General features: G+C 71.0%; 2 protein-coding genes across 5 annotated transcripts; one reads left to right on the top strand and one right to left on the bottom strand.

Annotated features, from left to right (window-relative positions):
• Positions 1-6,455: 6,455 nt before the first annotated feature.
• Positions 6,456-24,726, top strand: BRF1 (BRF1 RNA polymerase III transcription initiation factor subunit). 4 transcript variants are annotated; one of them, XM_037504098.2, is made up of 18 exons: positions 6,456-6,639; positions 9,998-10,078; positions 12,418-12,591; positions 13,159-13,190; positions 14,101-14,173; positions 18,893-19,042; positions 19,476-19,569; positions 20,062-20,188; positions 20,283-20,322; positions 20,391-20,483; positions 21,024-21,287; positions 21,952-22,013; positions 22,325-22,406; positions 22,477-22,532; positions 22,846-23,093; positions 24,100-24,151; positions 24,367-24,544; positions 24,635-24,726. In XM_037504098.2, exons 1-18 carry the CDS (start codon positions 6,456-6,458, stop codon positions 24,670-24,672), a joined length of 2,028 nt encoding a protein of 675 aa, XP_037359995.1. In that variant the 3' UTR covers positions 24,673-24,726. The 4 variants fall into 4 exon arrangements, with proteins under 4 accessions (XP_037359995.1, XP_054548810.1, XP_037359993.1 ...); XM_054692835.1 differs by lacking the exon at positions 6,456-6,639 and adding an exon at positions 7,669-7,851 and having other exon boundaries at positions 24,635-24,724; XM_037504096.2 differs by lacking the exon at positions 6,456-6,639 and having other exon boundaries at positions 8,318-10,078; positions 21,955-22,013; positions 24,635-24,724.
• On the bottom strand, positions 13,294-16,454 carry BTBD6 (BTB domain containing 6). The gene is given in 5 exon segments (XM_037504099.2): positions 13,294-15,633; positions 15,704-15,822; positions 15,925-15,956; positions 15,959-16,014; positions 16,075-16,454. Coding segments are annotated over 5 exon segments (1,620 nt in total). The 3' UTR covers positions 13,294-14,600.
• Positions 24,727-27,537: the final 2,811 nt, after the last annotated feature.

Below are 27,537 nucleotides of genomic sequence, written 5' to 3'. Positions count from 1 at the left end.
CTGCCACCCCCCAAACCGCCTGTCCCCGCGGTGGGCGCCTCGTCCTGCCCCTGCGGCGCCCCCGCCGTGGAGGCAGAGCCCCGCGCGCTGGGAGGCTGGACAGCTGGACGCGCCGACCCCGCAGGGGCCGCAGCCCAGCCGGGCTCCTTCCTGGCGGCGGGTCTGGGGCCCAGGCAGGCTCCGCCCAGTCCCCCGGGCCCTCTTGCTGCCCAGCCTCCTGGCTCAGCAGTGCCACTTTGCCAGCCTCCCCCCGACATGAGAGCCAGGCAGGGCACGTCCCCAAGCCCCCAGCTCACGGGGAACTTGGGGACCCACTGGGCCGCAGCTGGGGCTCAGAAAGGCCCTGAGAAAAGACATCTGGGAGTGGGGCCCATGCAGGACCCCTCGCTGCCTTTGGCAGGCTCTGGGGCCCAGAGCTGCCCAGCGGGAAGGCTCTCCTGCCCCTGCTGCGTCCGCGCGGCGGCCTCTGCAGGCTCCACTGCGTTGGGTCACAGGTCCCCCTGCCACCCACTCTGTTCCCTGGCCCTGGGGCTTTCCTCCCAGCACCCCAAAGTGAGTGCTCCTGGGTGGGAGGGGCCTCCAGCTGCAGCGGGGTGCAGCTGCAAACAGCTGCCTCTGCTGGGAGCCAGCCCCGCTGTGGAGAACAAGGGGGCTGTGTCCCTGCCTTTCCCACCCCAGGGGCCGGGCCTGTGTGTCCCGGCCAGCGCAGCGCCCGCTGCCCAGCCGGGCCTTGCAGGCGGGGCTGGGCTCAGAGAGGGGGCCCTGGGGGGGGGGCAGGCTCCACTGGTGCTGGAGCCGACTGGCACCGGCCGCTTGGCCTCAGTGTAGGGCCGGGACGTCACAGCTGCAGTCCCGCGGATGGGCTGCCGTGGCCACCCAGGAGAGGCTGGGGCCAGCACGTGTGGGCCACACTGTGGGAGAGTCGCCTCCCAGGCCGGCCTGGAGCCCCGCACATGCCCGGCAGCCCCATCCCAGGCGAGACATGGCAGGAAACCGAGGCAAAGGAGCCACCACCAGGGGGAGGACAGGCCAGGCCTCTGGGCTCCTCACGGCTGCAGGGTGCGTGGCCAGGGCTGCCCTCTCGGTGCACCCTGGGCTCCCTGGATGTGGGGAACAGGGGAGGATCCCGGGAGCTGGGGGGATGGCCACCCAAAGCACCAGCTGGGCCAACCCCTTGCATCAGCCCTTTGAAGGCTACTGGGTGGCTCCCTCAGGGACCTGCCCCACGCTAGAATCTTTTTTTTTTTTAAAGATTTATTTTATTTATTTATACAAGCACTGGGTACAGTCAGAAGCGCGGGAGGGTGAGAGGATTCACCAGAGCCAGAGCGGGGAACAGAGCAGGCAGAAGGACCGAAGCACACTGCTGAGGGGAGCAGCGGGCGGCAGGAGAGGTCTGCGCGCCATGTGGGACCCTCCTCCGGTGGCCGGGGAGCAGCCGGGGATCGAACTGGCGCTGCAGAGGCTGCCGGGCAGGTTCGCAGCCCAGCGCTCAACCGCTGTGCCACCGGGGAGGCCCCCACGCTAGAATCTTGAGGTCCATCTGAAGTTCAGCCAGGAGGCCCTGAGGTGTGTCACTGGCCAGGGGGCCCAGGTGAGCCTCTTGCACCGCCCTGGTGAGCAGTGACAGGGGCCGGCTGGGTCCTGCCTCTGCCCTGCCAGCTCCCGGCGGGCTGGACACGCGTGGGCGGCTGACCCTGACCAGCAGGCCCCAGTGGGAGTGCGAGTGGTCGCTGGCCGGGACACCCAGGCGGAGATGGGCCGTGGGGCAGGTGTGTACGCACGTGCCATGTCTCTCTGCAGCGACTGCCTGTGAGACGCCCATTTTCAAGTTTGGGGGAAACACTGAGAGGTGGGAGACCGATCAGGGCTTGAGAAATGGTCTGGATGGTGGGTTCAGCTGCACTTCATGTGTTGTCTGCAATAAGCGGGGTTCATTGTGCCAGGAACAGACACGTCAAGGAGAGAACCCATCTCTGTGGTCAAAGCCACCCACGCTGGCCGCCCGGGGCCCAGTCTGCCCACCAGCCCACTGGCATCCAGTCGGGCCACTGCAGGACTCAGCCCTCGGCCCCCTCAGGCGCGGCGTTGCGGGAAGAAGGGGCGAGGCTGGATGGCCAGGTGTCTGCGCGGCTCTGGGTCTCCATGGCGGTGCAGGCAGCCGGCAGTGGGCGTGCCCCGGCCTGTGGTGGGATCAGCCCCGCTCGCGCTCGCTCGTTCCCCAGGCGGTCCCATCCCCCCATCCACTGAAGCCTTGCCTCCCAGACTCGCCTGCTGGTGGGAGCCGGGCTCAGTCCACATAGCCAGGCCGCCCGCACCCAGCTCGCTCAGCCTCTGCGGGCAAGGCCCACGTGCTGCGCTGGGACAGCCGGCCGGCCACCCCAGACCAGGCGCCCCTGCAGGCCCCTGCGCAGGGTGGTCAGGGGAGGCACCCTGAACAGCAGGCCACGTCCTCCCAATGAGGGGTGAGCAGCCCCCTGCCCCAAGTCTCCATCAAGACTCCATATGTTTAGCTTGGCTCTTCAGATATGTCCTGGCTGGTGAGAGGAGAGGTGGGTGACCCTACTTGCTCCCTGCCCATGTCAGGGTGTCCCCAGACTGTCTTCCCTTCACAGGGGAAGCACCTTTCCTGGCAGGCAGGCAGCCACGTTTCAGAATGGTCTCCCCTGGCCTCGGGATATCCTCAGGCCTGGGGGCCAGTGGGCTGCAGACCTTGGGCCTCTAAGGAGCCACGAGAGGAGTCAGGTCTCCTCCTGGTCCAGGGCAGGCACATCTAGCCAGCTGAGCTGCCCATGGGCGCCACCTGCCCTTGTGGACAGAAGACAGCACCTGGTATTGGCTGGCCAGGCCGGGAGGCAGGCAGGGCTCTGCCCTGGGCTTCTGTGGTGGACACAGGGCTCGAGTCACACCAGGGGGTGGCCAACGGCATCTGGACTGTGTGCTCTGGGTTATCTGCAAACATAATCGATGTGTCCAGTAAGTAGAGGGTCCCCTTCCCCTCCCCACAGCGCCGGGATGCAGGTCCTGGGCCTGACTCAGAGACGGAGCTGGGAGCCCGCCTGCAGCACACAGCAGGCAGCATGGCAGCCCGCACCCCAGCCAGGACTTCTCGCCAGCTGCCCGCTGCCTGTTTAAAGTGTCCCCAGAGCTTGTTGGGGGGTGACAGACGGAGACGCGGACTTGGGGAGGGGTTCCAGAAGGCGCAAGCTGGGAGCCAGAGCCAGGGGGAAGAGCCAGGGTGGACAAGGCCTCTGTGGGCTCCAGAGCAGGAGCCAGAGGTGGGGCCGGCCGAGGATCTGGCTCTGGGCGGGCCGGCCTCTCCTCGTCTGCCCCCGGTCTGGGGAGATTTGGGTGGGGGATCGCCTCCAGGACAGCGGGAGCCCAAGGTGGTGCGCTGGCCAGCAGGAGTGTCTGGCCCGGGGGCTGGGGCAGCAGAGCCCGGAGGTGTGAGCGTCACACCAAACAGAAAACAGGAGGCAGAGCCTTCTGCCAGCCTGGACTCAGCTGGGCTCCAGGGCCAGAAAGGGAGTCTTTTTTTTTTTTAAAAAAAAGATTTATTTTATTTATACAAGAGCTGGGATACAGACCAGGGGTGCGGGGGTGGGGGTGAGAGGATTCACCAGAGACAGAGTAGGGAGCAGAAGAGGCAGATCCACTGAAACACACTGCTGAGGGGAGCCTCGGGGAGACAGGAGAGGTCTGCCGTGCCATGTGGGTAGCTCCCTGGCCAGCCAGGATTGAACCTGCGCTTCAGAGACTATGGACAGCTCCATAGGCTGCGCTCAACCCACTGCACCTCTGGGGAGGCCCTGAGTTTTCTATTTGTATTATTTTTTAAAAATTTATTTATTTATTTATACAAGCACTGGGTACAGTCAGAAGCGCGGGAGGGTGAGAGAATTCACCAGAGCCATAGTGGGGAGCAGAACAGGCAGACTGACGAAGTACACTGCTGAGGGGAGCAGCGGGCGGCAGGAGAGGTCTGCGCTCCATGTAGGGCCCTCGCCTGGCAGCCGGGGATCGCACCAGCGCTCCAGAGGCTGCGGGCAGCTTTGCAACCCAGCACTCAACCGCTGTGCCTCCGGGGAGGCCCGAGTTTTCTATTTTTAACAGAATACACACAGCAGAGAAGGAAAGCCGGCCCGTACTGATGTCACCCCCGCAGCTGTGGTGGCCCCTGCTCCATGTGGGCCCGTTCTCTCATCCTCTTGGGCGCGGGCGCTGCTCGGGAGCCCGGGTGTTCGAGGACTGTGTTGACTATATTTGGGTCACCTCTTCCAGGGTTACCTGGACACAGCCCCTTGGTGGGCAGCAGCTATGCTGGGCTCTCCCTGCACCCCAGAGCCCCTTTATGTAACTGTACTTCCCGGAGGTGGGATGGACTAGTCAGCTGTGAGCTCTAAACCAGTTGGTGCTCAATGGCCCAATCAGCCACAGGACTGAAACACGGTCCAATCAGACTTGAGGGGGCACCTGAGAGGGGATATAAGCCAGGGTGGGCCGGAGCTGAGGATCAGAGACAACCCTGGTCCCTGCATAGGAGAGGCGGTTCCCGCCTCCAGAGGAAGAAGAAAGACGGGGAGACTCTGCTCCTGGCCCCCAAGAAGAAAGAAGCAGCCCTGGGGAGGGCCAGGGCCTCCATCCTGTCTCGGCCCGAGAGGACCCGCAGCCCGGCGGGGCTCACAGCGCGGCTGCTGCTGGCATTGCCTGGCAGCTCCTGGGCGGCGGACTAGGGTGTCCCGACACGCCTCTGGGGCCAACGGGGCGTCCCTGCCGGCCGGGGCTGCCCAGACGCCTGCCGAACGGTGTGGCCATTGCAGAGGCTCCCGGGGGAGGCGGCCGCCCCGCAGGCCACGTGGGCTCATGTCTCCTGCTGGGAGACACCCCAGGGAGGCCGTCCCTGGAGCCCACGGCCCCCCCTGGAGCCCACGGCCCCAGGGATCTTCGGGGGAGACCCGCAGACGGTGGCCCGTCCCCCGCGAGCCCGTCCTGTGCTGGCTCGGCCACAGGCCCCCACGGCGCTGTGCCGCCGCAGCCCTTGGTTTTGGTGTTTGGCCTCTTGGGGCTTTTTGGCGGCTCTCGGGGCCCGGGCGGGGGGCGGCCGCTCTGTCCCCCCATCCGGCCTCCTGCCCTGTAGCTGCTGTCTCCCAGGTGTCTATAGCATCAGCTATGGGATCAGCTTCTCAAGTTACCTGAGAAACCTTGATACTTGGCGGGGCCAGGGGGACTGGACGCTGGGGCAGTTTATGGGCTAGGACTGGGCTTCCCCAGGGAGTGGGCTCTCCGACGTCACTTTGCGCCCCCGTTGGCCCCCAAAAGTATGGAGTTCTGTATACCTGCATCAGGTAGGTCGGGTGTTTGGGAGCCGCAAGGGGCAGCGCAGACATTTGAGCCCTGACCGTCGCTGCGAGCACAGCTGCTGTCACGCGGGGCGTCCTGGACAACAACTGGGTGGGACGCATGGGGCTCCGGCCCCGCGTGGAGGAGCACGGGCTGTGCCCGGGGGGCCTTGAGGTCGGCCATCCCCCGACCACGAGCAAAGCCAGGCTCCCTCAGTAAGGCCCGGCCAGACCCGGCCCCGCCCCGGCCCACGCTCACCCCGAGGCCCCGCCCAGGCCCCGCCCCGGCCCCGCATCGAGGCCCCGCCCAGCCCCGGCCCCCTCCCGAGCTCACGCCGAGGCCCCGCCCAAGGCCCCGCCCCCGCCCCGCCCCGCCCCGGCCCCGGCCCGAGCTCACCCCTAGGCCCCGCCCCGCCCCGCCCCGCCCCGAGCTCACCCCTAGGCCCCGCCCCGCCCCGGCCCGGCCCGCGCTCACCCCCTAGGGCCCGCCCAGGCCCTGGCCCCGCCCCCTCCGAGACGCGGCCCGGCCCGTGCTCACCCCCGCGGCCCCGCCCCCGCCGGCCCCGGCCCCGCCTCCGGCCGCGGTCCCCCGGCCGGCCGCGGGCTCGCCCCTTCGCGCTTTCCTGGCCGTGCCCGGGCGGCGGGTCGCGGGTTCGAGTCCTCGCTTCCCGCGCAGCCCTGGTGTCCGTTCGGGCCCCGCGGGCGCGGCCGTTGCCAACGGGAGGCGCGGCGCGGCGCGCGCGGCGAATCTGCCGCTGCGAATCGGCGCTCGGCGGCGGCGGCCTCGCGAGAGTCTCGCGGCTGAGGCGGCTGAGGCGGCTGAGGCGGCTGAGGCGGCTGAGGCGGCTGAGGCGGCTGGGGCGGCTGGGGCGGCTGGGGCGGCTGGGGCGGCTGAGGCGGCTGAGGCGGCGGGCGGGGGCCCCGGGGCGCCGGAACTTCGCGCGCGGGCCCCTCGGCGGACGGAGCGGGCGCCCGCGGCGGCGGGACCTCGGGCGCCGGCCCTCGGCGGGCGGACGCGCCCCTCGGCGCGCGGGGCCCGGGGCGCCCGGGAACTTGGGGCGCGGGCCCCTCGGGGCCCCGCCCCCGGCCCGGCGGCCGCGGAGCGCGGGCGGCGCGATGACGGGCCGCGAGTGCCGCGCGTGCGGGGGCACCGACATCGAGCTGGACGCGGCGCGCGGGGACGCCGTGTGCACCGCCTGCGGCTCGGTGCTCGAGGACAACATCATCGTGTCCGAGGTGCAGTTCGTGGAGACCAGCGGCGGCGGCTCCTCGGCCGTCGGCCAGTTCGTGTCGCTGGACGGTGAGCGCGGCGGGCGGCGGGCGGCGGGCGGGGCTCCCGCGGGACCCCCGGGCCGGGCCGGGCGGGCCGCGCTGTGCGGGGCCGTCCCGCGCCCCCCGGGGTCGCTTCCCCGCCCGGCAGGCCCGCAGGCCGGGCGCGGACGCGGCCCGAGTCGGTTATTTACTTTCTCTGCCCGGAGGGCCGGTTCCCGCGGGCGGGGGCGCGGGGGGCGCGGGGGGCGCGCGTGCAACTTGAGGCAGTTCCCCGCGCTCCCGGGCCTCTCCAAGACTCAGTCATTTCTACGGAACCGGCGCGGCGGGGGCGCAGCGGCGGGGGGCGCGGCGGGGGCGGGGGGCGCGGCGGGGGGCGGGAGTCCCGGCGGGGGCGCGGCGGGGGCGCGGCGGGGGCGCGGCGGGGGCGGGAGTCCCGGCGGGGGCGCGGCGGGGGGCGCGGCGGGGGCGGGAGTCCCGGCGGGGGCGCGGCGGGGGCGCGGCGGGGGTCGGGGGCGCGGCGGGGGCGGGGGTCCCGGCGGGGGCGCGGCGCGGAGCCGGCCCGGGGGGCGCTGGGGTCGGGGCCCCGCGCCCCCGGCTCTTGTTTGTTGTCACGGCGAGAAGCCCTCGCCGCACGCGGAGCCGGTGCCTTTGTCGCCCGGGGTGTCGGCGTTTGGGGGGGACGGGGCCGCGCGCAGCGTCCGGCCTGGCAGGTGCCGCAGGTGCCGCGCGGTCCCCCGCAGGCCTCGCCGCTCCCGCGGGCGCCTTGGCGGCCGGGCGCGCCCCCGGGGCCTCCCTCCGTCTCCAGGCCGGGGACGGTGCGGCCCCTGCGCGGCTGCGGCGCGTCGTCCTTCCGCTTCCCCTGGCGGGAGAGGCCCGGCGGGGTGGGGCCGAGAGAAAGTTTGTTTGTGTTCTGTGTGTGGAAGAGGGGGTGCAGGCCGCGGCGGGTGAGCGGACTCCCCACCGGCGAGCGCGGAGCGGAGCGGGCGGACCCCCGAAGCCCAGGCCGCGGAGACGGAGGGTCCGCGGCGCCGGCGGGCAGCACCTGGCCGGGGCGGACTCCTCGGCGGGGGCAGCGCTGAGACGGACCCCCTTGCCCCGGGGAGGCCCGGGTGCGCCCTCATCCCGTTGTTCTCCTCACCGCGTGTGGGAGCAGCGCCCCCGAAAGACCGCACGTTGCTTTTAAACTGTTGTTTTAAAGTTGAAATGCAGATATTCTCCGATGAGAATCTCCCGCTTGAAAGTAAATCTGATTTGTTAAGATGTCTTTATCCCTGCACACAAGAACTGGGGTGCAGGCCGGAGGTGCGGGGTGAGAGCACCCACCAGAGGCAGAGCGGGGGGCAGAGCGGGCGACCGAGGACGCCCCCTGCCGAGGGGGCCGCGGGGTCGGCCGCGCCTGCGGGCAGCTCCCTGGCCGGGACGGACTCGGGCCGGGCGGTGACAGCCTGAGACCGACCCGGCCACCGGGAGGCCGCGGAGTGTCACACAGACGCCTGTGACGGGCCGCGGGCCGCGCTGAAGTCCTGTTCCCCGGGAGATGTGACGCCTTCGCGCCTTGGTCTTCCCCGGGAGCAGCGACTCGTCTCGGCGGCCTGGCGGCTCTTCTCCCTGCTCGGGACCGGTGGTTTTCAGCGCCCGCCCCTGTCCTGTCCTCTCCCGGAGGCCGGGCCGGGCCTGTCGGAGCCAGCGTGGGCCGGGGCTGCCGTCGCCGTCACCGGTGACCTTCCCAGCGCGCCCGCCGCGGGCCTGGGTCTCCCGGGGAGGGTGCTGTGTGTAGGGGGGGCCGTTCCGTTTCTTCCTTCCGCCTCTGGCCCCGCCCAGGCGCTCCCCCTGAGGCTGGGGTCCGGGTCTTGGTCAGGCAGAGGTGGCCACCGTCCCTCTCGGCCCCTGGCCCGGGGGCTTTTCATAAGGGCGCCTGGCTCTCCTGAGATGCTTTTTCTCTATCAGCGGATACAATGTTTTTGTTTTTTTTAAGGTTTATTTATTTATGCACACCAGAGCTGGGGCGCAGGCCAGCCGTGGGGGTGAGAGGACTCCCCAGAGAGAGCGGGGAGCAGGACAGGCGGATGCACGGACACCCACTGCTGAGAGGGCAGCGGGGAGACCGGCGGGTCTGCGGCGCCCTGTGGGCTGCTCCCTGGCCGGGCCAACTCGTGCGGCCTGTGCCCGGGCGGCGCTGCGGATACAATGTTCTTACAGCCCCTGAGCGTAACTGGTTTCCAGACTGGGCTCCGGGCGGGGGCTCCGCGCTCACCGGGCGGGCTGTGTGGCTGCAGTTGCGCGACGTCTGTGTCTGGCCCCGCTGCCGAGGTGCTGCTGGGAGATGTTCCCTCCGCTTCCAGGAAGATGGCGCGGAGTCGGTGCTGTTTCTTTCTGAATGTCCAGTAGCGCCGGCCCTCCTGGCCACCTGTGCCCGGGGCTTCTTTTCCAGAAGGTTTTAAGCGGCGAATTTGGTTTCTGGAATGGCTGGAGGGGATGGTTGTATTTCAGATGCTGTTTTACTTTGGGCGAGTTGATGGTTTTGAGGACTTGGTCCATGTTGTCTCGGCACTGAAATCACGCCTGTTCACGACCGACTAAGACCTGGGGTCAGAGCTGGATGCGCGCGGCAGAGGGAGAGAGACCCCGCGGTCCCGGGTGCGGGCGGCTGTGCACCGCAGTGGCCGTCGTGCGGAGAGATACGCAGTCAGCGTCCAAATCCCAGTGGTTTTTTTTTTTAAGATTTGTTTTATTTATTGATGCGTACAAGAGCTGGGGTGCAGGCCAGAGGTACGGGAGTGCGAGGACTCCCCAGAGACACAGTGGGGAGCACAACAGGCGGATCCGCTGAAACCCACTGCTGAGGGGAGCAGCGGGGAGACAGGAGAGGTCTGCTGCGCCCTGTGGGTAGCTCCCTGGCCAGGGATGGAACTCAGGCCGCAGCGGCTGCCGATAGCTTCATAGTGCTGAGACTGACCCCTGGCGCCACCAGGGAGCCCCAGCCTTGCTGAGATCTTTTAACAGTTGCTGGCATTGGTTTGGGACTTGGGGGCAATCAGGGATACACCGGAACCATGGTACCCCAGAGGACCGGCCCACTGTCCACTTGCTGTGCTGGTGGTCGACGGCAAAGACCTGGCTTCAGAGTCCTGTCACTTCGGAGCCTCTGGTGCCCCACGTGTCCCTCCCTGAGCTGGGGTGGTGTGCTATGTCCCCCGAGCCTGCCCCCATGCTCCCTCACTCCTGGGAGAGGTGGGGCGGAGGCCTTGTGCATGGAAACCAGGACCACTGTGGCTCCAGGTGGAGGCCAAGTGGGGGCAGGGGGGACGGGTGGCTCCGGAGAGCACGGGCTCGTGGGGTGGGGGGCAGCCCCTCGGGTCCCCCTGACCTCCCATTCTGTGTTCCAGGTGCTGGCAAGACCCCGACCCTGGGGGGCGGCTTCCACGTGAGCCTGGGCAAGGAGTCGAGAGCGCAGACCCTGCAGAACGGTACCGGCGCCGGCGGGCGGGCAGGGCGGGGCCCGACACTGCCCCTCGGGGTTTCTCTGGTCCGGGTCGAGCTTCATTCGCTGGGATTCGCAGTCTGGGGACTTTTCCCTTCGCTGTCTTCAAGTTTTCATTGGATAAGTGGAGATGTCTTCACTCGAGCCCGGGCCTGTGGGGTGTGGGGCAGCAGGGGCCTGCCCGGGTGTCCAGCCGGCCTGAGGGCGAGAGTTGGGGCGCCGACCAGGCCAGTCTGGCCCTAGTTCTGCTTCTCGCTGCCCGTGAGTGGGCGCAGACGGGTCTGGAGGTGCCGCCTCTTGTGCTGTGGGTTTTAGCCGCTCGTGCTCTGGCTGCGCCTCAGACCTGCACCGGCGTGTCCTCCTGCCTGACCTGCTCCCCGCCCTGACCCCTGCTTCTTTTTCGGTCTGCAGATGTGGGGCTGTACTGGGGGGGCTCTGCTGGGAAGACTCAGCCGGCAGGAGCGGGGTGGCCCTCGGCTGTGGGGCTGTGCTGGGGGCGCTCAGTGGGGCTGGGGTTGGGGGTGGAGGGCCGCTGGGGGGCTTTCCTGCCCTGGGTCTGCTCCCCCCGTCTGTCACTCTTTCTCCAAAGCTGGCATGGCCTTTCCTTTTCCTGACTCTCGTGTCTCCCGCCACGCCTCTTGGTGCTTTGAGCTGTGCCCTTGGAGCTGCTTGTCCTGCTTGGGGGCTGCGTTTAGATCCCTGCGAACTCTAGCCAGAGGCCGGGAGGGTGGCCCCCTCCCCGTGCTCCTGCCCCCACACCTTGCTGCCTGCAGTCACTGCACCTGCCCAGGCCCTGCCCCCACACCTGAGGCAGCACCTTCTGCAGAAGCCCTGGGGGTGGCGTCTTTCTGGAGGGTGCTGCGGTAGCCAGGGCCACTCACTCCTGGTGTCCTGTGGTCAGTGCCCATCCTGTGAGGCCGGCCTTGGCCCCTGCCAGGTCAGCTGCTGCCCGGAAGACCACTGACCGCTCTCCTGCCTGCGCTTCCTTTGGGGGGTTGCTGGCCGGTCACTGGCAAATGGCCGGTGGGCATTTGGGTTTCGGCAGGTCTTTGGTTCCTGGGCTGCCGGCCCCTGGTCAGCCAGACCACTGACGGTTGTCCAACAGGCGGAGCCCCCACTGGCCCGGGGTGCTGGCAGGGAATGCTGTCTCTGTGGCCTGCCCTCTTTGCTGCCATCGAGTTCGCAGTGGCCAGACCCTGTAGCTCATCTGGAGACTGTTCTGCAGCTCCTGCCCACTCCCTCTTGGCCTGTCGCCCCTCTCGGTCCTTTTCTAGTGTAAGCCCCACGGTTGCCCCCAGGGCCCCCAGGCTCCAAAGGCCCTCAGGAGAGGCTAAGAGTCCTGAGCTGGGGCTCAGGGGGGCAGAAGCCAGGCCATCCCTGGGGTGCAGCCACAGTGCTGGGGGCAGAGGGCCAGTGCGGCTCCCCGGCCCACAGTCTGGGTTCCAGGCTCCCCGGGCTCCAGGGAAGGCCGGCTGGCCTTGCAGGCGGTCACCTCGCGGGCGTGGTGTGCCGGTGCTGACTGTCCTGCGGGTGGCGGCTGAGGCTGGCCCTGGGGCCTCCCCGAGGCTGGGCTTGGTGGTGCACTGGCCAGCAAGTGAGCCCTCGGGGGGTGCTGCCGGCGGGCTCCCCGAGCTCAGGCCCTGTGCTGGGGAGCCCTGAAGGAGCCCCAGCCATGCGGGTTGCGATTCTGGGCGCTGAGTGGCCTGGCTGGAGCCCAAAGCTGCTGGCCTGTGGGGCACTGAGACCGGGCAGCTCAGCAGAGCCCTCGCTGCCGACGCCCCTGGTGCTGGCCCCTGGCCCACTTCCGGCACTGGTCACTGTGAGCAGCCACGGGGCACGGTTGGCCTGGCCCCCGGACCCTGTCCTCTTCTCGCAGGGTGGGAGCGGCATTTCCCTGGGGGATCGTGGGTGGCCTGGCTGGCGCAGCAGAGGCTCCATCTGGAGTTGGGGAGTCCCCATGCACGGGCTCATCTCGGGGCTCCTGCGAGGGTGGGGTGGTTGGCCTCCTGTGGCCACAGGGCAGCCCCACGTGGGGGCGGTGGGGCCCAGAGGCTGACAGGCAGGTGCCTGGCGTGGCCTCCCCGCCTGGTCTCTGCTCATTGGCCGCGGCTCCACTCCGGGGCCTCTTCCAGAGACTGGCCGGCCCAGGAAGGTGTGGGGGCAGTGTCTGGGCTGAGGCCCTGGGTGGGCGGCCGGCCGGCTGGGCCAACGGGGGGCCTTGGCTGTGGGGCCGCAGGCACCCCCAGGAACCTGCTGTGGAGGGCGGCCGTGAAGGGCAGCGTGGCCCGGGTGGGGACAGCCGTGATGCTTTGTGGCGTGTCCCAGGGCGGCGTCAGATCCACCACCTGGGAAACCAGCTGCAGCTGAACCAGCACTGCCTGGACACGGCCTTCAACTTCTTCAAGATGGCCGTGAGCAAGCACCTGACCCGCGGCCGGAAGATGGCGCACGTGGTGGCAGCCTGCCTCTACCTGGTGTGCCGCACCGAGGGCACGCCCCGTATCCTTTGAGCCGGCCGCTCCCCAGACTGCCCCCGGGACCCCTGCCAGCCTGTCTGTTTCACCTGGTCTTTGAATGCTTTAAAATGATCGTCAGGTTTTGTCCACTGATGCGGTTGGCAGCTCCCGGCCCTGACAGTAGTGCCCGCGGTGGGCGGCGGCTGCAGCCATCCCCTCCATGGGAAGGGGCGTGGGGCCCGCCCCTTGTGTCTGTCTCCTGGCCTTGAGGGCCTGGCCACAACCTGTTTGTGCACCTGCTGAGAGCGAGAACGGGCCCACGCCAGGGCCCTGTGGCCGCACCCCAGGGGTGGCCTGGCCTCTGTCCCCCTGAGCCCTGATGCCCGTGGGGTTCTGCGTGGCCCTCAGCGAGACTGATTCCCGTCCAGACCATGTGAGGCTCAGGACTCCAAGACCCTCGTCTGCCCTGGGGCCTGGGAGTAGCTCAGAGGTATCCGGGAAGGTGCTGGTGGCCGGAGCTGCCCACCAGCTTCACGATCTGGGCCCCGCTTGGGCACTGCTGCGGGGAGGGGGGGGTGCCTCGGAGCTAGTGCTCCTTGACCCTGCCCAGACATGCTCCTGGACCTCAGTGACCTGCTCCAGGTAGGCGGCTCTGGCCGGGAGGGAGGGGCTCGGGCTGGTGAATCCCGGGGGGGGGGCGGGGGGGGGCCACAGTGGACATGGGTGTGGGTCCATTCTGTGGCCGGGCTGCCCTGCCTGCAAGGAGAGGCCAGGCTCCCTGGCCGGGGAGCGGGAAGCCCTCAGGCCCAGCCGGGGCCTCCCAGCCCACCCTGAGCCTCCCTCGGTCTGCTCCTTTCCAGTGGCCCAGCCTGGGGGCCCTGGGTGGCAGGGGCAGGTGGACCCAGCATGAGACCCCAGGCTCCCGGGGCTCAGTGTCACTCAGGTGGGGGGTATGGGTGGCTTCTCAGCGCCTGAGGGGCTGGGTGTGAGCAGAAAGCCCAGCGTCCAGAGCCCTGTTGGGTTCAGGTCCAGGGCCTTGTTCCCCATAACTGCCCAGGAAGGACTTAGCTTGAAGGAAGCGGGAGGGCTTCCCGCTGCTCCTCACACCCCTCGTGGCCGGTGTCCGGCCGGGTGATGGCCCTCCTTGGCCTGGGGAGTGCCGGCCAGAGCCCCTGCTCAGGCTGGATGTGCAGCTGGCTTTGGCCTCCCACTGGGGCGGGCCCCGGTGTCTGGCCAGCTGGGGCGCAGGTGAGGCCCCAGCAGGACCTGGAGGAGACAGGCCCACATGGGCTCCCGTGTGGGCCCCCTGGCAGGACGGGGACCCCTTCTCGCCCAGCACAGCGACCTGGAGCTACTCACGTGCGGGAGGGGCAGGGCTGAGCCGGTGGGGTGTCCTGCCCCGGACCTCCGGGGGCTGGCAGGGCCGGCAGAGGTGCCCGCGCGCCAGGCCCTCCCTCGGCTCCTTGACAGCCGGACGGGGAAACACGTTTTGGGGGAAAGAGCAGAGGTTTCCTTGAACCCAGGTGCCACCGCGCCGGCTCCCTCCTGACAGGTGAACGTGTATGTGCTGGGGAAGACCTTCCTGCTCCTGGCCAGAGAGCTGTGCATCAACGCGCCTGCCATAGGTGAGGGCCTCGGCCTGGCCTGGGGGGGCCGGGGAGGGGCGGCCCTTCATGCTGCACAGGCCACTCCAGCCTCCCGGGGGCACTAGCCAGGTGAACCGGAGGGCAGGGCTCCCCACGGCCTAGCGTTTCTACGTGCGAAGGGCCCTTGGGGTGAGGCGCTGCAGCCAGCCGTCCGTCCGCGGCCCCTTGCTCCTGGTCAAAACTTTATTATGAAAACCCCTCAAATAGCACAAGGACCTGGAGGGCGTCTTCCCTCCCCGTACGCCGAGGGGAGGCCTGGGGGGCGAGGGGCGGCAGCGTGGCTGTCACCGCAGGGAAGGGCCTGCCTCGCACCCCCCAGATCTGCCCTCCACAGCGACCTGCCCTGTTGCGCATGCGGCCAGCTGGGCCCTGGCCTTGGCCCTGCCTGCAGCGCACCCCCGCCAGGTCAGGCATAGAAGATGAGCTCGGGGATCTGCCCACCCTGCACCCCAGTGCCGTTGGTGCTGTCTGAGGAGCACTGGAACTGGAAGGTCACCTTCCCGCACTGCACCTCCGTCATGCCCTCCTGCCCGAAGTAGCTGAGCTCGCTGCCGTCCAGCACGGCGCTGGCCGTGTAGAAGGCGTCCTGCTCCACTTGCACCGGGTGCTCGAACCACACTGGGAAGGTGCCGTTGGACCCGTCTGACACGAAGCCCGTCAGGGTCTGCGCGAGCACCGCGCCCAGGCGCTTGAGCTCGATCTTGACGCGGTACTCGGCCGGGCCCGCGCTGGACCCGTACAGGCCCAGCCCCGCGATGAACACGCGGCGGTCGGCGGCGAACTGGATGCTGTCGCAGCGGCCGCGGTAGCGCCACTGGTTGCTGCGGTAGGCGGACGCCTGGAAGCGGCGGCAGCGCTGGGGCGCCAGGCCCTTGCGCTTGGCCAGGGGGAAGTCCAGCAGGGGCTTGTTGGCCGCCGTGAACCACAGGAAGATGCTGTGCGTCTCCTCCAGCGTCAGCACGGCCGACTGGGCGGGGCCGTTGGCGAACTCCTCCAGGGTCATGGCGGGGATGCGCACCAGGTAGAGCGCCGGCCCCAGGACGCGCCGCTGGTTGCGCGGGGTGACCGGCAGGCCCTGGCGCTTGCACTCGGCCTCCGCCCAGCTCAGGACGGCCTCGAAGACCACCGCCTCCTTGGTGTTGAGCGCCTCCCTGCGCACGATGATCTCCAGCGTCTGCCAGTCGATCTCGCAGAAGCCCTCGGACCGCAGGGCCATCTCGGCCTGCGCGTCGATGACCTCCCAGCAGCGCTGGGTCAGCTCCGGCTCCTCGAACAGCCGGCTCTGGGAGAGCAGGACGCAGGCGTTCTTGGCTTCCAGGCTGGTCTCGAGGAAGGTGACGCAGGCCTTGGCGAGCGCAGGGACGATGTACTTCTTGGCCGCGTACAGCGTGGCCAGCACCGTGTCCGCTTCCAGGTCGATCTCGTCGCTGTACATGTACCTGGCGGGCGGGGACGCGTCAGGGCGCGCTCGGCCGGAGCAGGAGCGCCCCGCCCGCGCCGGCTACTCACTTCAGCAAGACGAGGAAGGCGGCGGGCTCCACGTCGGGGATGTGGATCTCCGCCTTGACCTCCGCCAGGTCCCCGTAGAACATGGCGTAGAAGACGGAGCTCCCCACGGCCAGGACGTACTGCGGGGAGAGCGCTGCCCTGAGCCGGGGCCCTCCCGCCTCCGGCCGCGCCACCCGGGCAGAGGTCAGGCCGTGCCCGCGGCCCGGCCCGCGGCTACCGACCTTGTGGGCGGGCACCCTGCGCGCCGCGCCCGGGGGCCCACGACGAAGTGCACGTCGGCCATGAGCTCGCTGTTGAACATCAGCGCGTTCCTGCAAGGGGCAGAGGCTCAGGCGGGGGCGGGGCGGGGCGGCGGGGCGGGGGGCGCTCACCTCTCGCGCAGGGTGGGCCGGCAGGCCTGCCAGCCGGCGCCGTCCGCGTTGTTGTTGTCGGGCGCGGGCGGCGCGGGCGCGGGCGCGGGCGGCGGCGGCGCGGGCGGCGGGGCGCGGGGCGGGCCCTTCCCGGGCGCGGCGGCGGCCGCGTTGCTGTTGGCGATGTCGGTGGCCGTGGCGGCCGCGCCGCCCGCGGCGGGGCACAGCTCCGCGGCCATCTTCGCGGGCGGGGCGGCGGGGGCGGCCTCGGCGCCCGGGCGGGGCGGCGCTCCGTGCGCCCTCGCGCCGCGCCGGGGCCGGGGCAGCGGCGGGGCCAGCACCAGCAGCGCGGCCAGGCACTGCGCCACCCGGCCGTGCAGGCAGGCCAGGGGCAGCAGCATGGGGCGCGGCGGCCGCCTGCCCAGCGCCGGCGCTGCTCGGCCGACCGCCGCCCGCAGCGCCCGCCCGCGCGCCCGCGTCACGGCGTGCCCGCGCCCCGGCCCCGGCGCCCCCGGCGCGCGGCTCCGCCCCCGCGCGAGGGCGCACGCCCGGCCCCGCCCCGCCCGCCCCGCCCGCCCCGGCCCGGCGACGCGGGGGCCGCGAGTCCCGCTGCCCGTGGTGCGCGCGGCCTGCCCTGGCTCCCTTTGGACCGAGGGGGCTCCGCGGCGCGGCGGCCTTTCCGCGGCCCTCTGGCGCGGCGGGCGCGGGCTCGAGCAGGTCCCGGGCTCCCCTCCAGCCCTGCGGCCCGGGCGTGCGCGCCGGCCGGGTTCTCCGGCAGTGACCGTGCTCGCGGTCACCCGGCGGCCCCTCACGCCCTGCGCTGGCCTCGCGGCCCCCCTGTGCCGCACCCTGGCGGAGGTTCTTTTCCTCGGCTGGGCGCCCTGTCCTCGCGCCTTGGGGCGCTGTGGCCGGCTCACCTCGCTTCGTGACATCTAAGCTGGCGCCTGGACCTCGGGCTGGTGACTTAGTTCCAGCCGCTGCTTAAGCCCACGATGACCTCAGAGGCTGCTTCTCGCTGGTCAGGGTGGGGGACCACCCGGCTCCTCGGCGCCCCCCCCCCCCAGCGCTCTGCCTGGGCCTTCTCCGCAGCCGCTCCTGGCTCTCTGGGGGACAAGTTGAGAGCCCCTGCTGAGTCCACCCGGTGGAGGCCCGTGTGGGCTTCACTGGGAGCCGGCCCGCGGCTGTTACCCCGTCCTCAACACCGGCCCCGCAGGCAGGGGCCGTCCCCCGAGGCGGCAGCTTCCTGCCCTCTGCAGCTTGTGCCCGATCCTTGCCTTCTTTTATAGTGAGCCCGCCCCCCCACGCTGGGCACCCGCCACACCCCTGCCGCAGGCCTGTGGCAGTCCAGACCATCCCGCTTGGTTTTCTCCATCGAAAAGCCCCCTCTCTTGAGCCCCCTGCCCTTCCCCGACCACTGGAGGCGCCCCCGGCAGGCCCTGGTCCGGCCCTCAGGCGCTGCCCCTGCTCTCCACCTGCACTGTGCTTCCTGGCCGTGCCAGTTTCCTGCGTCCCAGCCGGCCCCGGCGTTTTGCAGTGTCTGGTCAAGACCGTTTTCCGCTCCAAGATTCGGTGTCAGAGCCCAGCTCCAGGGAGCTGGCGATGTCTGCCCGATGGCTTGTTTGAAAGTAGTTACAAGTGTTTTTTTAATTTTTTTAACAAGCACATTTCTTTTTTTCCTTTTTTAAAGATTTATTTATTTTACTGATGCAAGAGCTGGGGTGTAGGCCAGATGCACAGGAGGGTGAGAGGATTTACTAGAGACAGAGTGGGGAGCAGAACAGGCAGACTGACGAAATACACTGCTGAGGGGAGCCGCGGGGAGACAGGAGAGGTCTGCCGCGCCATGTGGGACCCTCGTAGGCCAGCCGGGATCGAACCTGTGCTGCAGAGGCTGCGAACAGCTTCACAGCGTGGTGCTCAACCGCCTGCGCCACCAGGGGAGGCCCCACAAGTGTTTTTTTTTAAGAGTTTTTTTTTTTTATGTAAATGTAGAACTGGGGTGCAGGCCAGAGGTGCGGGGGTGAGAGGACTCCCCAGAGACAGAGTGGGGAGCAGAGCCAGTGGAGCCACTGAAACACGCTGCCAAGGGGAGCAGTGGGAGACAGGAAGGGTCTGCTGCACCATGCAGGTCAGCGCCCTGGCCGGTATGGAACTCGGGCCGCAGAGGCCACGATAGCCTGAGACTGACCCTGGGCCACGGAGGAGCCCCTACAGCCTGGTATTCTAGAAATATCTTTTTTAGCAAAGAAATCACCGGGAGACATTAAACCAACTCCCTCCCCTGCCCTGGGGGAGGGAGCCTGGGTCCACCGCGGCAGCTGGGAGGGCTGCTGGGCGGTGACCCGTGGTGGGACAGAGGCCAGGTCTGGCCCAGCTCCCGCCTGTGCAGGTGCACATGGCCCCTCCGGACCAGGCCCACCTGGGGCCTCTGAAGACGACCCTGGGTCCTTGGCGTGAGTCAAGCTGGGGAGTCCAGACGGCCCTTCCCTGGGCCCCTGTCGTGGAACCCGACGCGGGCCCTCGGGCGCACTGTGCAGCGGGGACCCTGGTGACCCCCTTTCTCCATTACTGGTGCTTGGGGGCAGGGCTTCCCGCGTGAGAGGGGCGCCCTTGCCCCAAGACGGAGGGGGATATGAGTCCGCAGCTCGGTCGGTGCGCGCGTGGATGGACACGCCGCCTGCTGGACGGCCACGGGGCGCGCAGCTCCGGTGCTGGGCGGGGCGCGGGATCCGCCCTGTGGAGGTGGGAGGCCCCTCCCGGTGCTGGGGTCCGGGTTTCCTGGCGACCCCTCCTGCCCGCCGCTGGTGGGGCGCGCACTGAGGCCCTGTGTCTGCCGCAGACCCTTGCCTGTACATCCCACGCTTCGCCCACCTGCTGGAGTTTGGGGACAAGAACCACGAGGTGTCCATGACGGCCCTGAGGCTCCTGCAGAGGATGAAGAGGGACTGGATGCACACCGGGCGCCGGCCCTCGGGCCTCTGCGGCGCAGGTCAGTGGCCGGGGGCGGCGGCTAGTCTCCAGAGCCACCGCCCAGGCCCTGCTGCCCTGGGCTGCCCTCTGCTCCCGTAGGTCTGCACAGCCCTGGTGGGGGGACAGCAGGGTCCTCAGAGACGGAGCTTGTGGCTGGGCCCGGGGTTACCGCAGCGTGGTGACCGTGTGTGGTCGGGTCTCCAGGGGACAGTAGCGTGTCCCCATCTGGTGCAGCCACCTATGGGCAGTGCCCCTGGGGCCCCGCGCTAGTGTCCCACCCAGCTCACAGTAGCTCAGCCAGGCCGAGAGGCCTTGTCCTCTTCCAGGCAGACCCCCTCCCAGGGCCCGCCCCGGGCAGTCCTGCAGCGCCCCGCTCCGCACCAGCACCGACCCCTCTGTCCTGGGGCTTCGTGCTTTCTCACACCGCCCACTGGCCTCGGCCGCCCCCGCAGCGCTCCTGGTGGCCGCCCGGATGCACGACTTCCGCAGGACCGTCAGAGAGGTGGTCGGCGTGGTCAAGGTGTGCGAGTCCACCCTGCGGAAGAGGTGAGCCGCGCTCCGAGGCGCCCCGCGTGCTGACCCACAGGCCCCGGAGCCGCCCCGCCCTTTCCCAGGCCGTCCTAGACGCCTACTGGGGCCTGGGTGCCGGCCTGCGTCCCAGCCACGGTTGCACAGGGGTCGCGGCCCTCAGCGTTCACGGCGAAGCCTGCCACTGCTCAGGCCCTTTCCCGCGCGCCCCGAGACAGCTGGGGAGCCATCTGGCCTGTCAGCCCGGTCTCCGTTTAAAGCTGCTGCATCGGAGCCTGCTCGCACGGGGTGCAGCGTGGGGCCACCCGGCACGGTGTGGGCAGGGGACAGCCCCCCCACACCCCTCCCACCCCCGCTGCTGGCAGCGGCACCAGGTCCCCGCTCAGCCCCTCCCTCTGGGCCCAAGTGCCCAAGGGCTGGCTGCAGGGGGCGGGCGCAGCGGTGGCTGGGTGCGGTGCCCCCGGGGCCAGCCAGTGGAGGGCTGGTCTCAGGCCGCGCCACCCCGCACAGGCTCACGGAGTTCGAGGACACCCCCACCAGCCAGCTGACCGTGGATGAGTTCATGAAGATCGACCTGGAGGAGGAGTGCGACCCGCCGTCCTACACCGCGGGGCAGAGGAAGCTGCGCCTGAAGCAGGTGGGGCAGGCGGGTGGGGCCGGGAGGCAGGGCGGGGAGCGGGGTTGGCAGCGGGGGCCGGGCCGCCCCTCGGCTCACGGCCCCTCTGTTTCAGCTGGAGCAGGTTCTGTCCAAGAAGCTGGAGGAGGTGGAAGGTGAGTCCATGCGGGCGCGTGCAGCCGAGCCCCTGGGCGCCTCTGCTGACCGACTCCTGGCCCCACAGGGGAGATCTCCACCTACCAGGACGCCATTGAGAGCGAGCTGGAGAACAGCCGGCCGCGGGCCAAGGGGACCCTGGCCAGCCTGTCCAAGGAGGGTGAGTCCACCTGCCCCCACCTCCCTGTGCTTCAGCCCCTCGCTGTGCGCTGGGCCTGGGTCCCTGGGTGTCTTGCTGACCGCAGGCCCCCGAAAGGACGGCCGTGGAGACAGTGGGCGCTGTGCTGCCCAGCTCGTTCAGCGGCCCCCGCGAGGCGGCCACCCGGCTGCTGCTGGATCATGGGGCTGGGCATCACCACGAGGCCTGCGTGGCCCAGAGGGCTTGGGCCGCCCCCCACGGGGCACAGCGTGGCCGCCCTGTGCCGGCCCGTCCACCATGTCCTGCCGTTGGGATGCGCCCTGCCCGGGCTCCGCCGTGGGATGGTGCTTGGGCCCGGCCGGGTCCCTGGGGTCCTGCCCTCACCCTCCTCACCTGCCTCCCCCGGGGCAGGGCCTGCTGGAGGCCCCTGTTCACATGCTGGGGTGCACAGGGGCCGATGCTCGTGGGCCCTGGCATCTCTGCGGCGTGTCCCCGACGGCCTATGTGTCCAGCTGGCGCCTGCCTGGCTCACCGGCCTCATGCTGTGGCCCCATGTCCTAGACCCTGCAGAGGACCCCACAGCCAGTGTCTTTGGTGACGAGGACACCGCGGATGAGGAGCTGGAGGTCGCCGCCAGCCACCTGAACAAGGACTTCTACCGGGAGCTCTGTGGCCTTCCAGGGGGCTCAGAGGAGGCTGGCAACCTCGAGGGGGATGGCAGGCCCCCCGCCCTGGAGGCCCTGCTGGGGCCCCTACCCACAGCGGCCAGCCTGGGCATCTCGGACTCCATCCGGGAGTGCATCTCCTCCCCAGGCCGGGACCCCCGTGAGTGGGGTGCATGGGCTGGGGGTGGGCCCATCCTCCCCCAGAAGGGGGGCTGCGTGGCAGTGGGCAGCCGTCCCGGGAAGCTCAGGACAGGGCCTGTTTGGCTGGAGAGGCCACAGTGCCCGCCCTCCCTGGGGACCTGACAGGCCTGGGGACCGCGGTAGCCTTGGCCTGTGGGGTGTCGAGGGCATCGCCTCAGGCCAGCGTGGCCTCTGGAGGGCTGGCCCTGCGCAGGAACCCTGTGCTGAGGGGGCGCAGCTGCACCCCCACCAGGGTGCACAGGAGGCGGCTGTTCCGTGTGGCACCCAGAGCCGGGGCAGGGTGGGCCTGAGCGCTGGGGTCTGCCCGGGCCTTGGGGATGGGCACTGGGCAGGGGCCCGCCTATGGCAGTGCTGTGCCATTCTGCCAGCGGCTGATGGGGGATGCCTGGTCCCAGAGGCTTCCGGGGTCCTGTCTTCCGGAGCTCCCTTGTGTCCACCTCCAGACCTGGACCACCGTGGGGGGAGACTGTGCACCCAGCCCGGCTCCTGCGCCCAGACAGCAGGATGTGGGGGCCCCGGCAGACGGGGCTGAGGGGCAGCTGGGATGCTGGTGGGAGCCCTGCTGGCTTGTGCTCATCCGGCCAGGGCAGGCCCTGAGTGGGCTGACATGGCCCTTCCCCTAGAAGGTGCCCCAGGGGATGGCGAGCTGGACCTGAGCGGGATCGACGACCTGGAGATCGACAGGGTAGGCCCCGCCCCACTGCCCCACTGCCCCGCCCGCTCTCGCTGGCTCCCCACACCCCACCACCCTGGCCTGTCCCAGCGGGCCCCTGAGGCCGCCCCGCAGGATGCCAGGATCCCCAATGGGCATCCCGCTGCCTGGACCCGCAGGGTGATGGGCAGGGCCCGGTGCACGTCCTCTCAGGCCTCTGCGGCCTTCGTCCCCTGCGGGACCATCCCTGCATGCAGCAGCCAGGCCTGTGGCGGGGGCGCGGGGTCTGCTCGCTCCGGCAGGCGCGGGGCTGGGCCCACCCTGAGCAGCACTGTCCCGCCCAGTACATCCTGAACGAGGCTGAAGCCCGCGTGAAGGCCGAGCTGTGGATGCGGGAGAACGCGGAATACCTGCGGGAGCAGAGGGGTGAGCCGCCGCCCGCCCCGGGCAGCCCTCGTGCTTGGCCGCCCCGCTGACCTGCCCCCTCGGCTTTCAGAGAAAGAAGCGCGGATCGCCAAGGAGAAGGAGCTGGGCGTCTATAAGGAGCACAAGGTGGGCGGCCGGAGGCCTCGCGGGGACAGTCCTGCCTCGGGCACGGGGCCGCCTCTGGGCACGGTCGCGCTCCCAGCCATGCCAGTGAAGAGCCGGAGTCAGGCTGGCTCTGGGCAGCGGCCCGGCCGCCCCCAGAAGCCCTGTCGTTCCCCCAGTGCTCAGGGCACGGGGCGTGGGGCTCCTGCGGGCTGCTCATCTTGGGCCGCGTAGGCCCCTCTGCCCGGGGTGGCGGGGCCGGCGGTGGGCAGCGGACCGGGCCCCCGGCCCCTGGGCCCCGGCTGGCCTCTGAGGGCCCTTTGCTGTTGCCGCCCAGCCCAAGAAGCCCTGCCGGCGCCGCGAGCCCATCCAGGCCAGTACGGCCGGGGAGGCCATCGAGAAGATGCTGGAGCAGAAGAGGATCTCCAGCAAGATCAACTACAGCGTGCTGCGCGGCCTGGACGGCGGAGGGGCCGGCCTGCAGGGCGGGGGCGCCGGGGCCCCGCAGCCCGCTGGCGCCCGCAGGCTGCCCCGGAGGACACCGGCTCGGCCGGGGCCTGAGCGCCCGGCCGGCGTAGGGAAAAGGTGGGTGGGAGAGGCCAGGTAGGGGCCGAGCGCGGTGTCCGGGCTCCCCCTGCCGCCTCCGCTGCCGTCGTGGTAGGCGGAGCTGGGGGCTCTGTGCGGGGAGCCCCTGATGGGCTGGAGAAGGGCCCCGGGCCTGTGCCCTGCACCTGCCCCCGCACTGTGGCTGGTCGAACCCCCCACCAGGGTGGGCGCCGGACAGGTGGGGCTGCCCGTATCCCCGTCCCGGCCCTGAGGAGGCCCTGGCGGCCCCCGCCCCGGAGGCGGAGTCGTGCCTCTCCCCGACTGACTGCGCCCCGTCCCCAGCGACCCCAGCCAGGGCCCAGGTAGCTCGTCACCCTCCAGGGGCCCACGACCTGCCCCCACCTCCCCCTGATGACGGCACAGGGTGGCCGCTGCAGGGGGGCGGCTCCGGCCCGCCTCCTCCTCTGGCCTGGCCAGGACTCCGGCCCCGGGGGGCCTCCTTCCTGCTCAGGTCGCCGGCCTGCCCCGCCGGAGTCCGCCCGTGGCCTGAGCGCCCGGGGTCCACTGTCAGCCCTGGCCGGGTGCATGCCTGTTGGGGTTGCCTGAGCCCCCTCCCCTAATCCCTGGCTTCATCCCGCGGGGCAGCGGGGCAGCGGGGCAGGGCCGGCCGCGAGGGCTCGGCTGGGTCGTTGGAGTCCCCGCAACGCGCCGTCCTGAGACCCGCTGTGCCCTAGAAGGTGCTGCGCGGGGGAGGGAGCAGCCTGGCGCGGGCGCGCGGGCCTGCCGGGTGGGAGGGGAGGGCAGGCTTGGGGCCCCCCGAGGGCCCTGGCCCCGCCCCCCACCGCAGGTCAGACTGGGGGTGTAGATCACTCCGGGGGGGTGCCACGGGTTCCCCTACAGTGGCCACCGCGCGGATACCCTCGTCAGCAGGACAGGCAGGGGTGGGGGCCGGGCAGCCAGCGGGAGGGCGGGAGGTGCCCCCGCAGTGCGCACGCGGGGGCTGGCGGGCCAGGGGGAGGGGGGCCTCACGCCCACTTGCTTCCAGGTTGCGGCCCTTGGTGTCCACGCCGCCGTCTAAGAAGCCCGCCTTGCCGGAGGTGCGTTGTGGGCGGCTGCGCCCCAGCGGGCCTTTCCCGGGGAGCAGAGCCTGGGCCACGGCGGCCCCGCGGGGGCCTGGGGAGGCGTCAGTGGAGGGCGGCCCCGGGGGGACCCCGGGGGGCGCGGGCGCCGGGGTGGGTCGGGGTCGGGGGGCCGGTCCCGGCGCGCTGGCGGTGCCCGTGGCCGCAGACCGTGCCCTCTCTGCCCTTTGCAGGCCGCGGCCCCCCTGAGCCTGAGCGCCCCGGCCCTTGGGGCCGGGCCGCTGCAGCCCGCGGCCGTGGTGGAGAGCGGGCCAGTGTCCTACCACCCCGAGGAGGAGGACGGCGAGGAGGAGGCCGAGGAGGAGGACGGCGAGCCCTGCGTCAGCGCCCTGCAGATGCTGGGCCGTGGCGGTGAGGCCCCCGCCCGCGCCCCCCCCCCCGCCCCGCGCTGCCGGCCCATTCTCACCTGCACCGCCCCCCCCCCCCCCCCCGTGCCCACAGACTACGGCTGTGACGGCGACGACGAGGACGGCTACTGAGGCCCCGGGGCCAGCGCCTCGCGCCCGCTCTCGCCACAGGGGGACGCCGCGCCCGCAGCACCGGCCGGCCCACGCAGGGACACGGAGGCCGGGGGATCCCCGCTGCCGCCCAGCTCCTCCGAGGTGGGCTGTCCGGGCCGGGCCACCGGACGCAGCTGCCCAGGCGCTGGCCCGAGGAGACGTGGGACCAGCCAGGCCCCTCAGCGGCCCCCACAGCGCTGGCGGCGTCAGCCGGGTCAGAGGACTGCGGTGGGCCCCAGACCCGGCCGCGCCGCGAAGGCCCATGCCCGCCGGCGGAGCTCGGCGCTCAGGATGTGGCCGCGGCGGGCAGCAGGAGCCCCTGCCCGGGAGGCGGGCAGCAGGGCCACTGCCTCGGGCCGCCCCAGGGTCCGGACGGGAGGCGGGGAACAAGGCGTGACTGGACTCAACTGTGGTCTGTGCTCTGTGCCCCTCAGCGCGCGACGCCTGCAGGGGCCGCCCTCGGGGGTCTCTGCCCTCCCTGCCCCTGGCCCGCTGGGCTGGGCTGGGCTGGGCGTGTCCACGGGGAAACGGCTGCCCCTTCGAAGGAGCCCATCGCTGCAGTGGACCCCAGCCGTGTCCTCACGCCAGGGCAGCCTTCCATCCGGGCCGGCGCGAGCACCCAGGGCCGCCCCTTCCCGGGGAGAGGTCTGGCCCACGGGCCCGCAGCGGGCTGTCTGCCCCCCACTTGCTAGGCTGGGCAGCGAGACTGAGGGTGCCAGACTGCTACAAGCGGGGTCCCCGCGCCCTCTCCTCTGCCAGCTGCCCCTCCTGGCTGGCTGAGGGACATGGGCCTGCAGGTGGGTGGAGGGGCCCAGCCTGGGGGGGCAGGGGCGGCGGGGAACACAGCGACCCGAGGTCGCCCCACCGTGTCCACCCAGCCAGCCCGCTGGACGCCCCCACTGGCCGGGGCCGTCCCCAGGGTGGGTTGGCCAGCAGGCAGGGGACTCTCCATCCTGAGCTGTGGCCTTGTTGCAGCGGACAGGGGCCCCAGCCTGCAGGCTGAGATGGGCAGGAACTGGGGCCAGATCGCTGGGCGTTCTGTGGGAGGAGCTGGCCCTGGGCTGTGAGGGAGGGGGCGCCAGGGGGCGCCAGGGGCCGCCCCACCCTCCCCCTACAGCCACAGCCAGGGCCCGCTCCAGTCGGGAGATGGGGGCCTTGCACAGGGCCCCGAAGGCCTGAGGGTGCATGCATGCGTCTGGGGGCGCGCCTCTTTATCACAGTGTTTCTCGTGTCCATGTTCCTGGGGGCCCTGACCCGCCCCCTGCTCCCCCACTGGATCCCTGTCGGCTGTAGCCCTGCAGGGTCTGGGGCTGCTGCTGCTCACCGTGGGCAGCAGGGGGCGCCCCAGGATCTGCTGAGTGACCTAGGGGCCCCTGGCCTGTGGGGAGCACTGGCAGCCCTTTTCAGGGCCTCCGTCCCAGTGCCCGGCCCCTGGGGGGAGCTGGCTGTGCGGACAGAGGCAACCCCTGCGCCAGCAGCGCGTGTGTCCCTGCTTGGGGGTGACCCCAAGTGACGACAGTGACCGTGGTGCTGGGAGCCCGAGGGCGGGCCGTGGAGAGCAGTGGCCACCGGCCCTTGCCTCGGCCTCACCAGCAGAGTGGGCGGAGCAGGCAGCTGGGGGCTCCCATGGTGGGAGGGAGGCCGCGTCCCCGGGGCTGTGCCACCACCTGAGCAGGCCGTGGGAGAGCCCAGCTTCCTGCCCCCGGCCTGGGTCTGCTCAGGTGCCCAGCGCGGGCCTCACAAGGTCACCTGGAGGTTGCAGGGGCGATGTGGGGGGTGAGGGGGCCGCCACTCCACTCCAGGGGTTGGCGGGGCGGCAGCGGGGAGACGGGGCTGGGGGTGGCTGAGGCGCCGTACTTGTGGGGCCGTGGTGTGCCCCTGGGCTCTCTGTTCTTGAGCCCAGGGGGGTGCCAGGGGGCACGGTGGCCCCGGCCCCAGCCCAGGGAGGAGCACAGGCTCCTGAGGGTGGCAGGCAGGCTGGCGGGTGGAGCTGGGCCCCGCGGTGGCGGCAGACTCGGGAGGGCGGCGTGATGCGCCGGCACTGGGAGGCCTCGGGGTGGGAGTCCGGGAAGACCTCCTGGAGGGGGTGCTCCGGTTAGGCCTCGGGGGACCCGGAAGGTTCCAGGCACACAGAGGAGCCGACGCAGCCCGCAGTCGGGCGACGGGAGATGAGGCGGGAGAAGCGGCGAGAGCCCCCAAGGTGGGCCGGTGGGTCCGGCGGTGCAGGCCCGAGCGGGCGGCAGGCAGGGGTGCTCTCCGGGGGCTGCCGGGTGGGCCGAGCTTTGCGGGCTGGGGAGGGCGCGGGGGGGGGCCGGGCCAGGTGCAGTCCCAGGCAGGCCGTCTGGGCGAGGCCTCGGTGAGTCACCGCTGACCCGGCGGCCCGGCGCCACGGGGGCCCGGGCGTGCTGGCCGCAGGAAGCGGCGTGGACTGATAAAGGGCCAGAGTCGGAGGCCGCCCGGCCTCCCGCTTCCTGCGGCCCAAGCCGCGGGCTTGGCGCGGGGAGGGCCCCACGTGGACAGCTGCCGGCGTCAGCCACTGGACGCCTGCGGGACAGGTCGGCCGCGGCCCACGGAGTGCACGGGGAGTCCGGTGGCCACTGGCAGGCGGGGTTGAGGCTTCAGACGCAGGCGATGGCCGGGGGGTGGGTCACAGCCAGGGCAGGGGCCCGCGGAGGGGAGTGGGGCCGGCCGGGGCGTGGGGCAGGGTCCCTGGGCTGCCCGGGAGCTGGGGTGCTTGGGACACAGGGAGCAGGAGCCGGCATTTGGCCAGGTCAGTGCCCTCATCCTGCCAGGCCGGGCCCGCCACGCCCACACGTCCTTGGCCAGTGCCCTGTGCTGCCCCTG

Source organism: Talpa occidentalis, unplaced genomic scaffold (genome assembly GCF_014898055.3).
Source record: "Talpa occidentalis isolate TD23 unplaced genomic scaffold, MPIMG_talOcc4v2.1 talOcc4.11, whole genome shotgun sequence".
Lineage (NCBI taxonomy): Eukaryota > Metazoa > Chordata > Mammalia > Eulipotyphla > Talpidae > Talpa > Talpa occidentalis.
This window is presented reverse-complemented; position numbering and strand designations above follow the sequence as displayed.

Bases quoted from the DNA above. Each gene is read 5' to 3' on its own strand.
- BRF1 (XM_037504095.2), top strand. From the start codon at position 9,799: ATGTCCCCCGAGCCTGCCCCCATGCTCCCTCACTCCTGGGAGAGGTGG. The intron at 13,191-14,100 runs GTAGGCGGCTCT...CCCTCCTGACAG, and splicing joins ACCTCAGTGACCTGCTCCAG to GTGAACGTGTATGTGCTGGG. The intron at 21,288-21,951 runs GTGAGTGGGGTG...CCCTTCCCCTAG, and splicing joins CTCCCCAGGCCGGGACCCCC to AAGGTGCCCCAGGGGATGGC.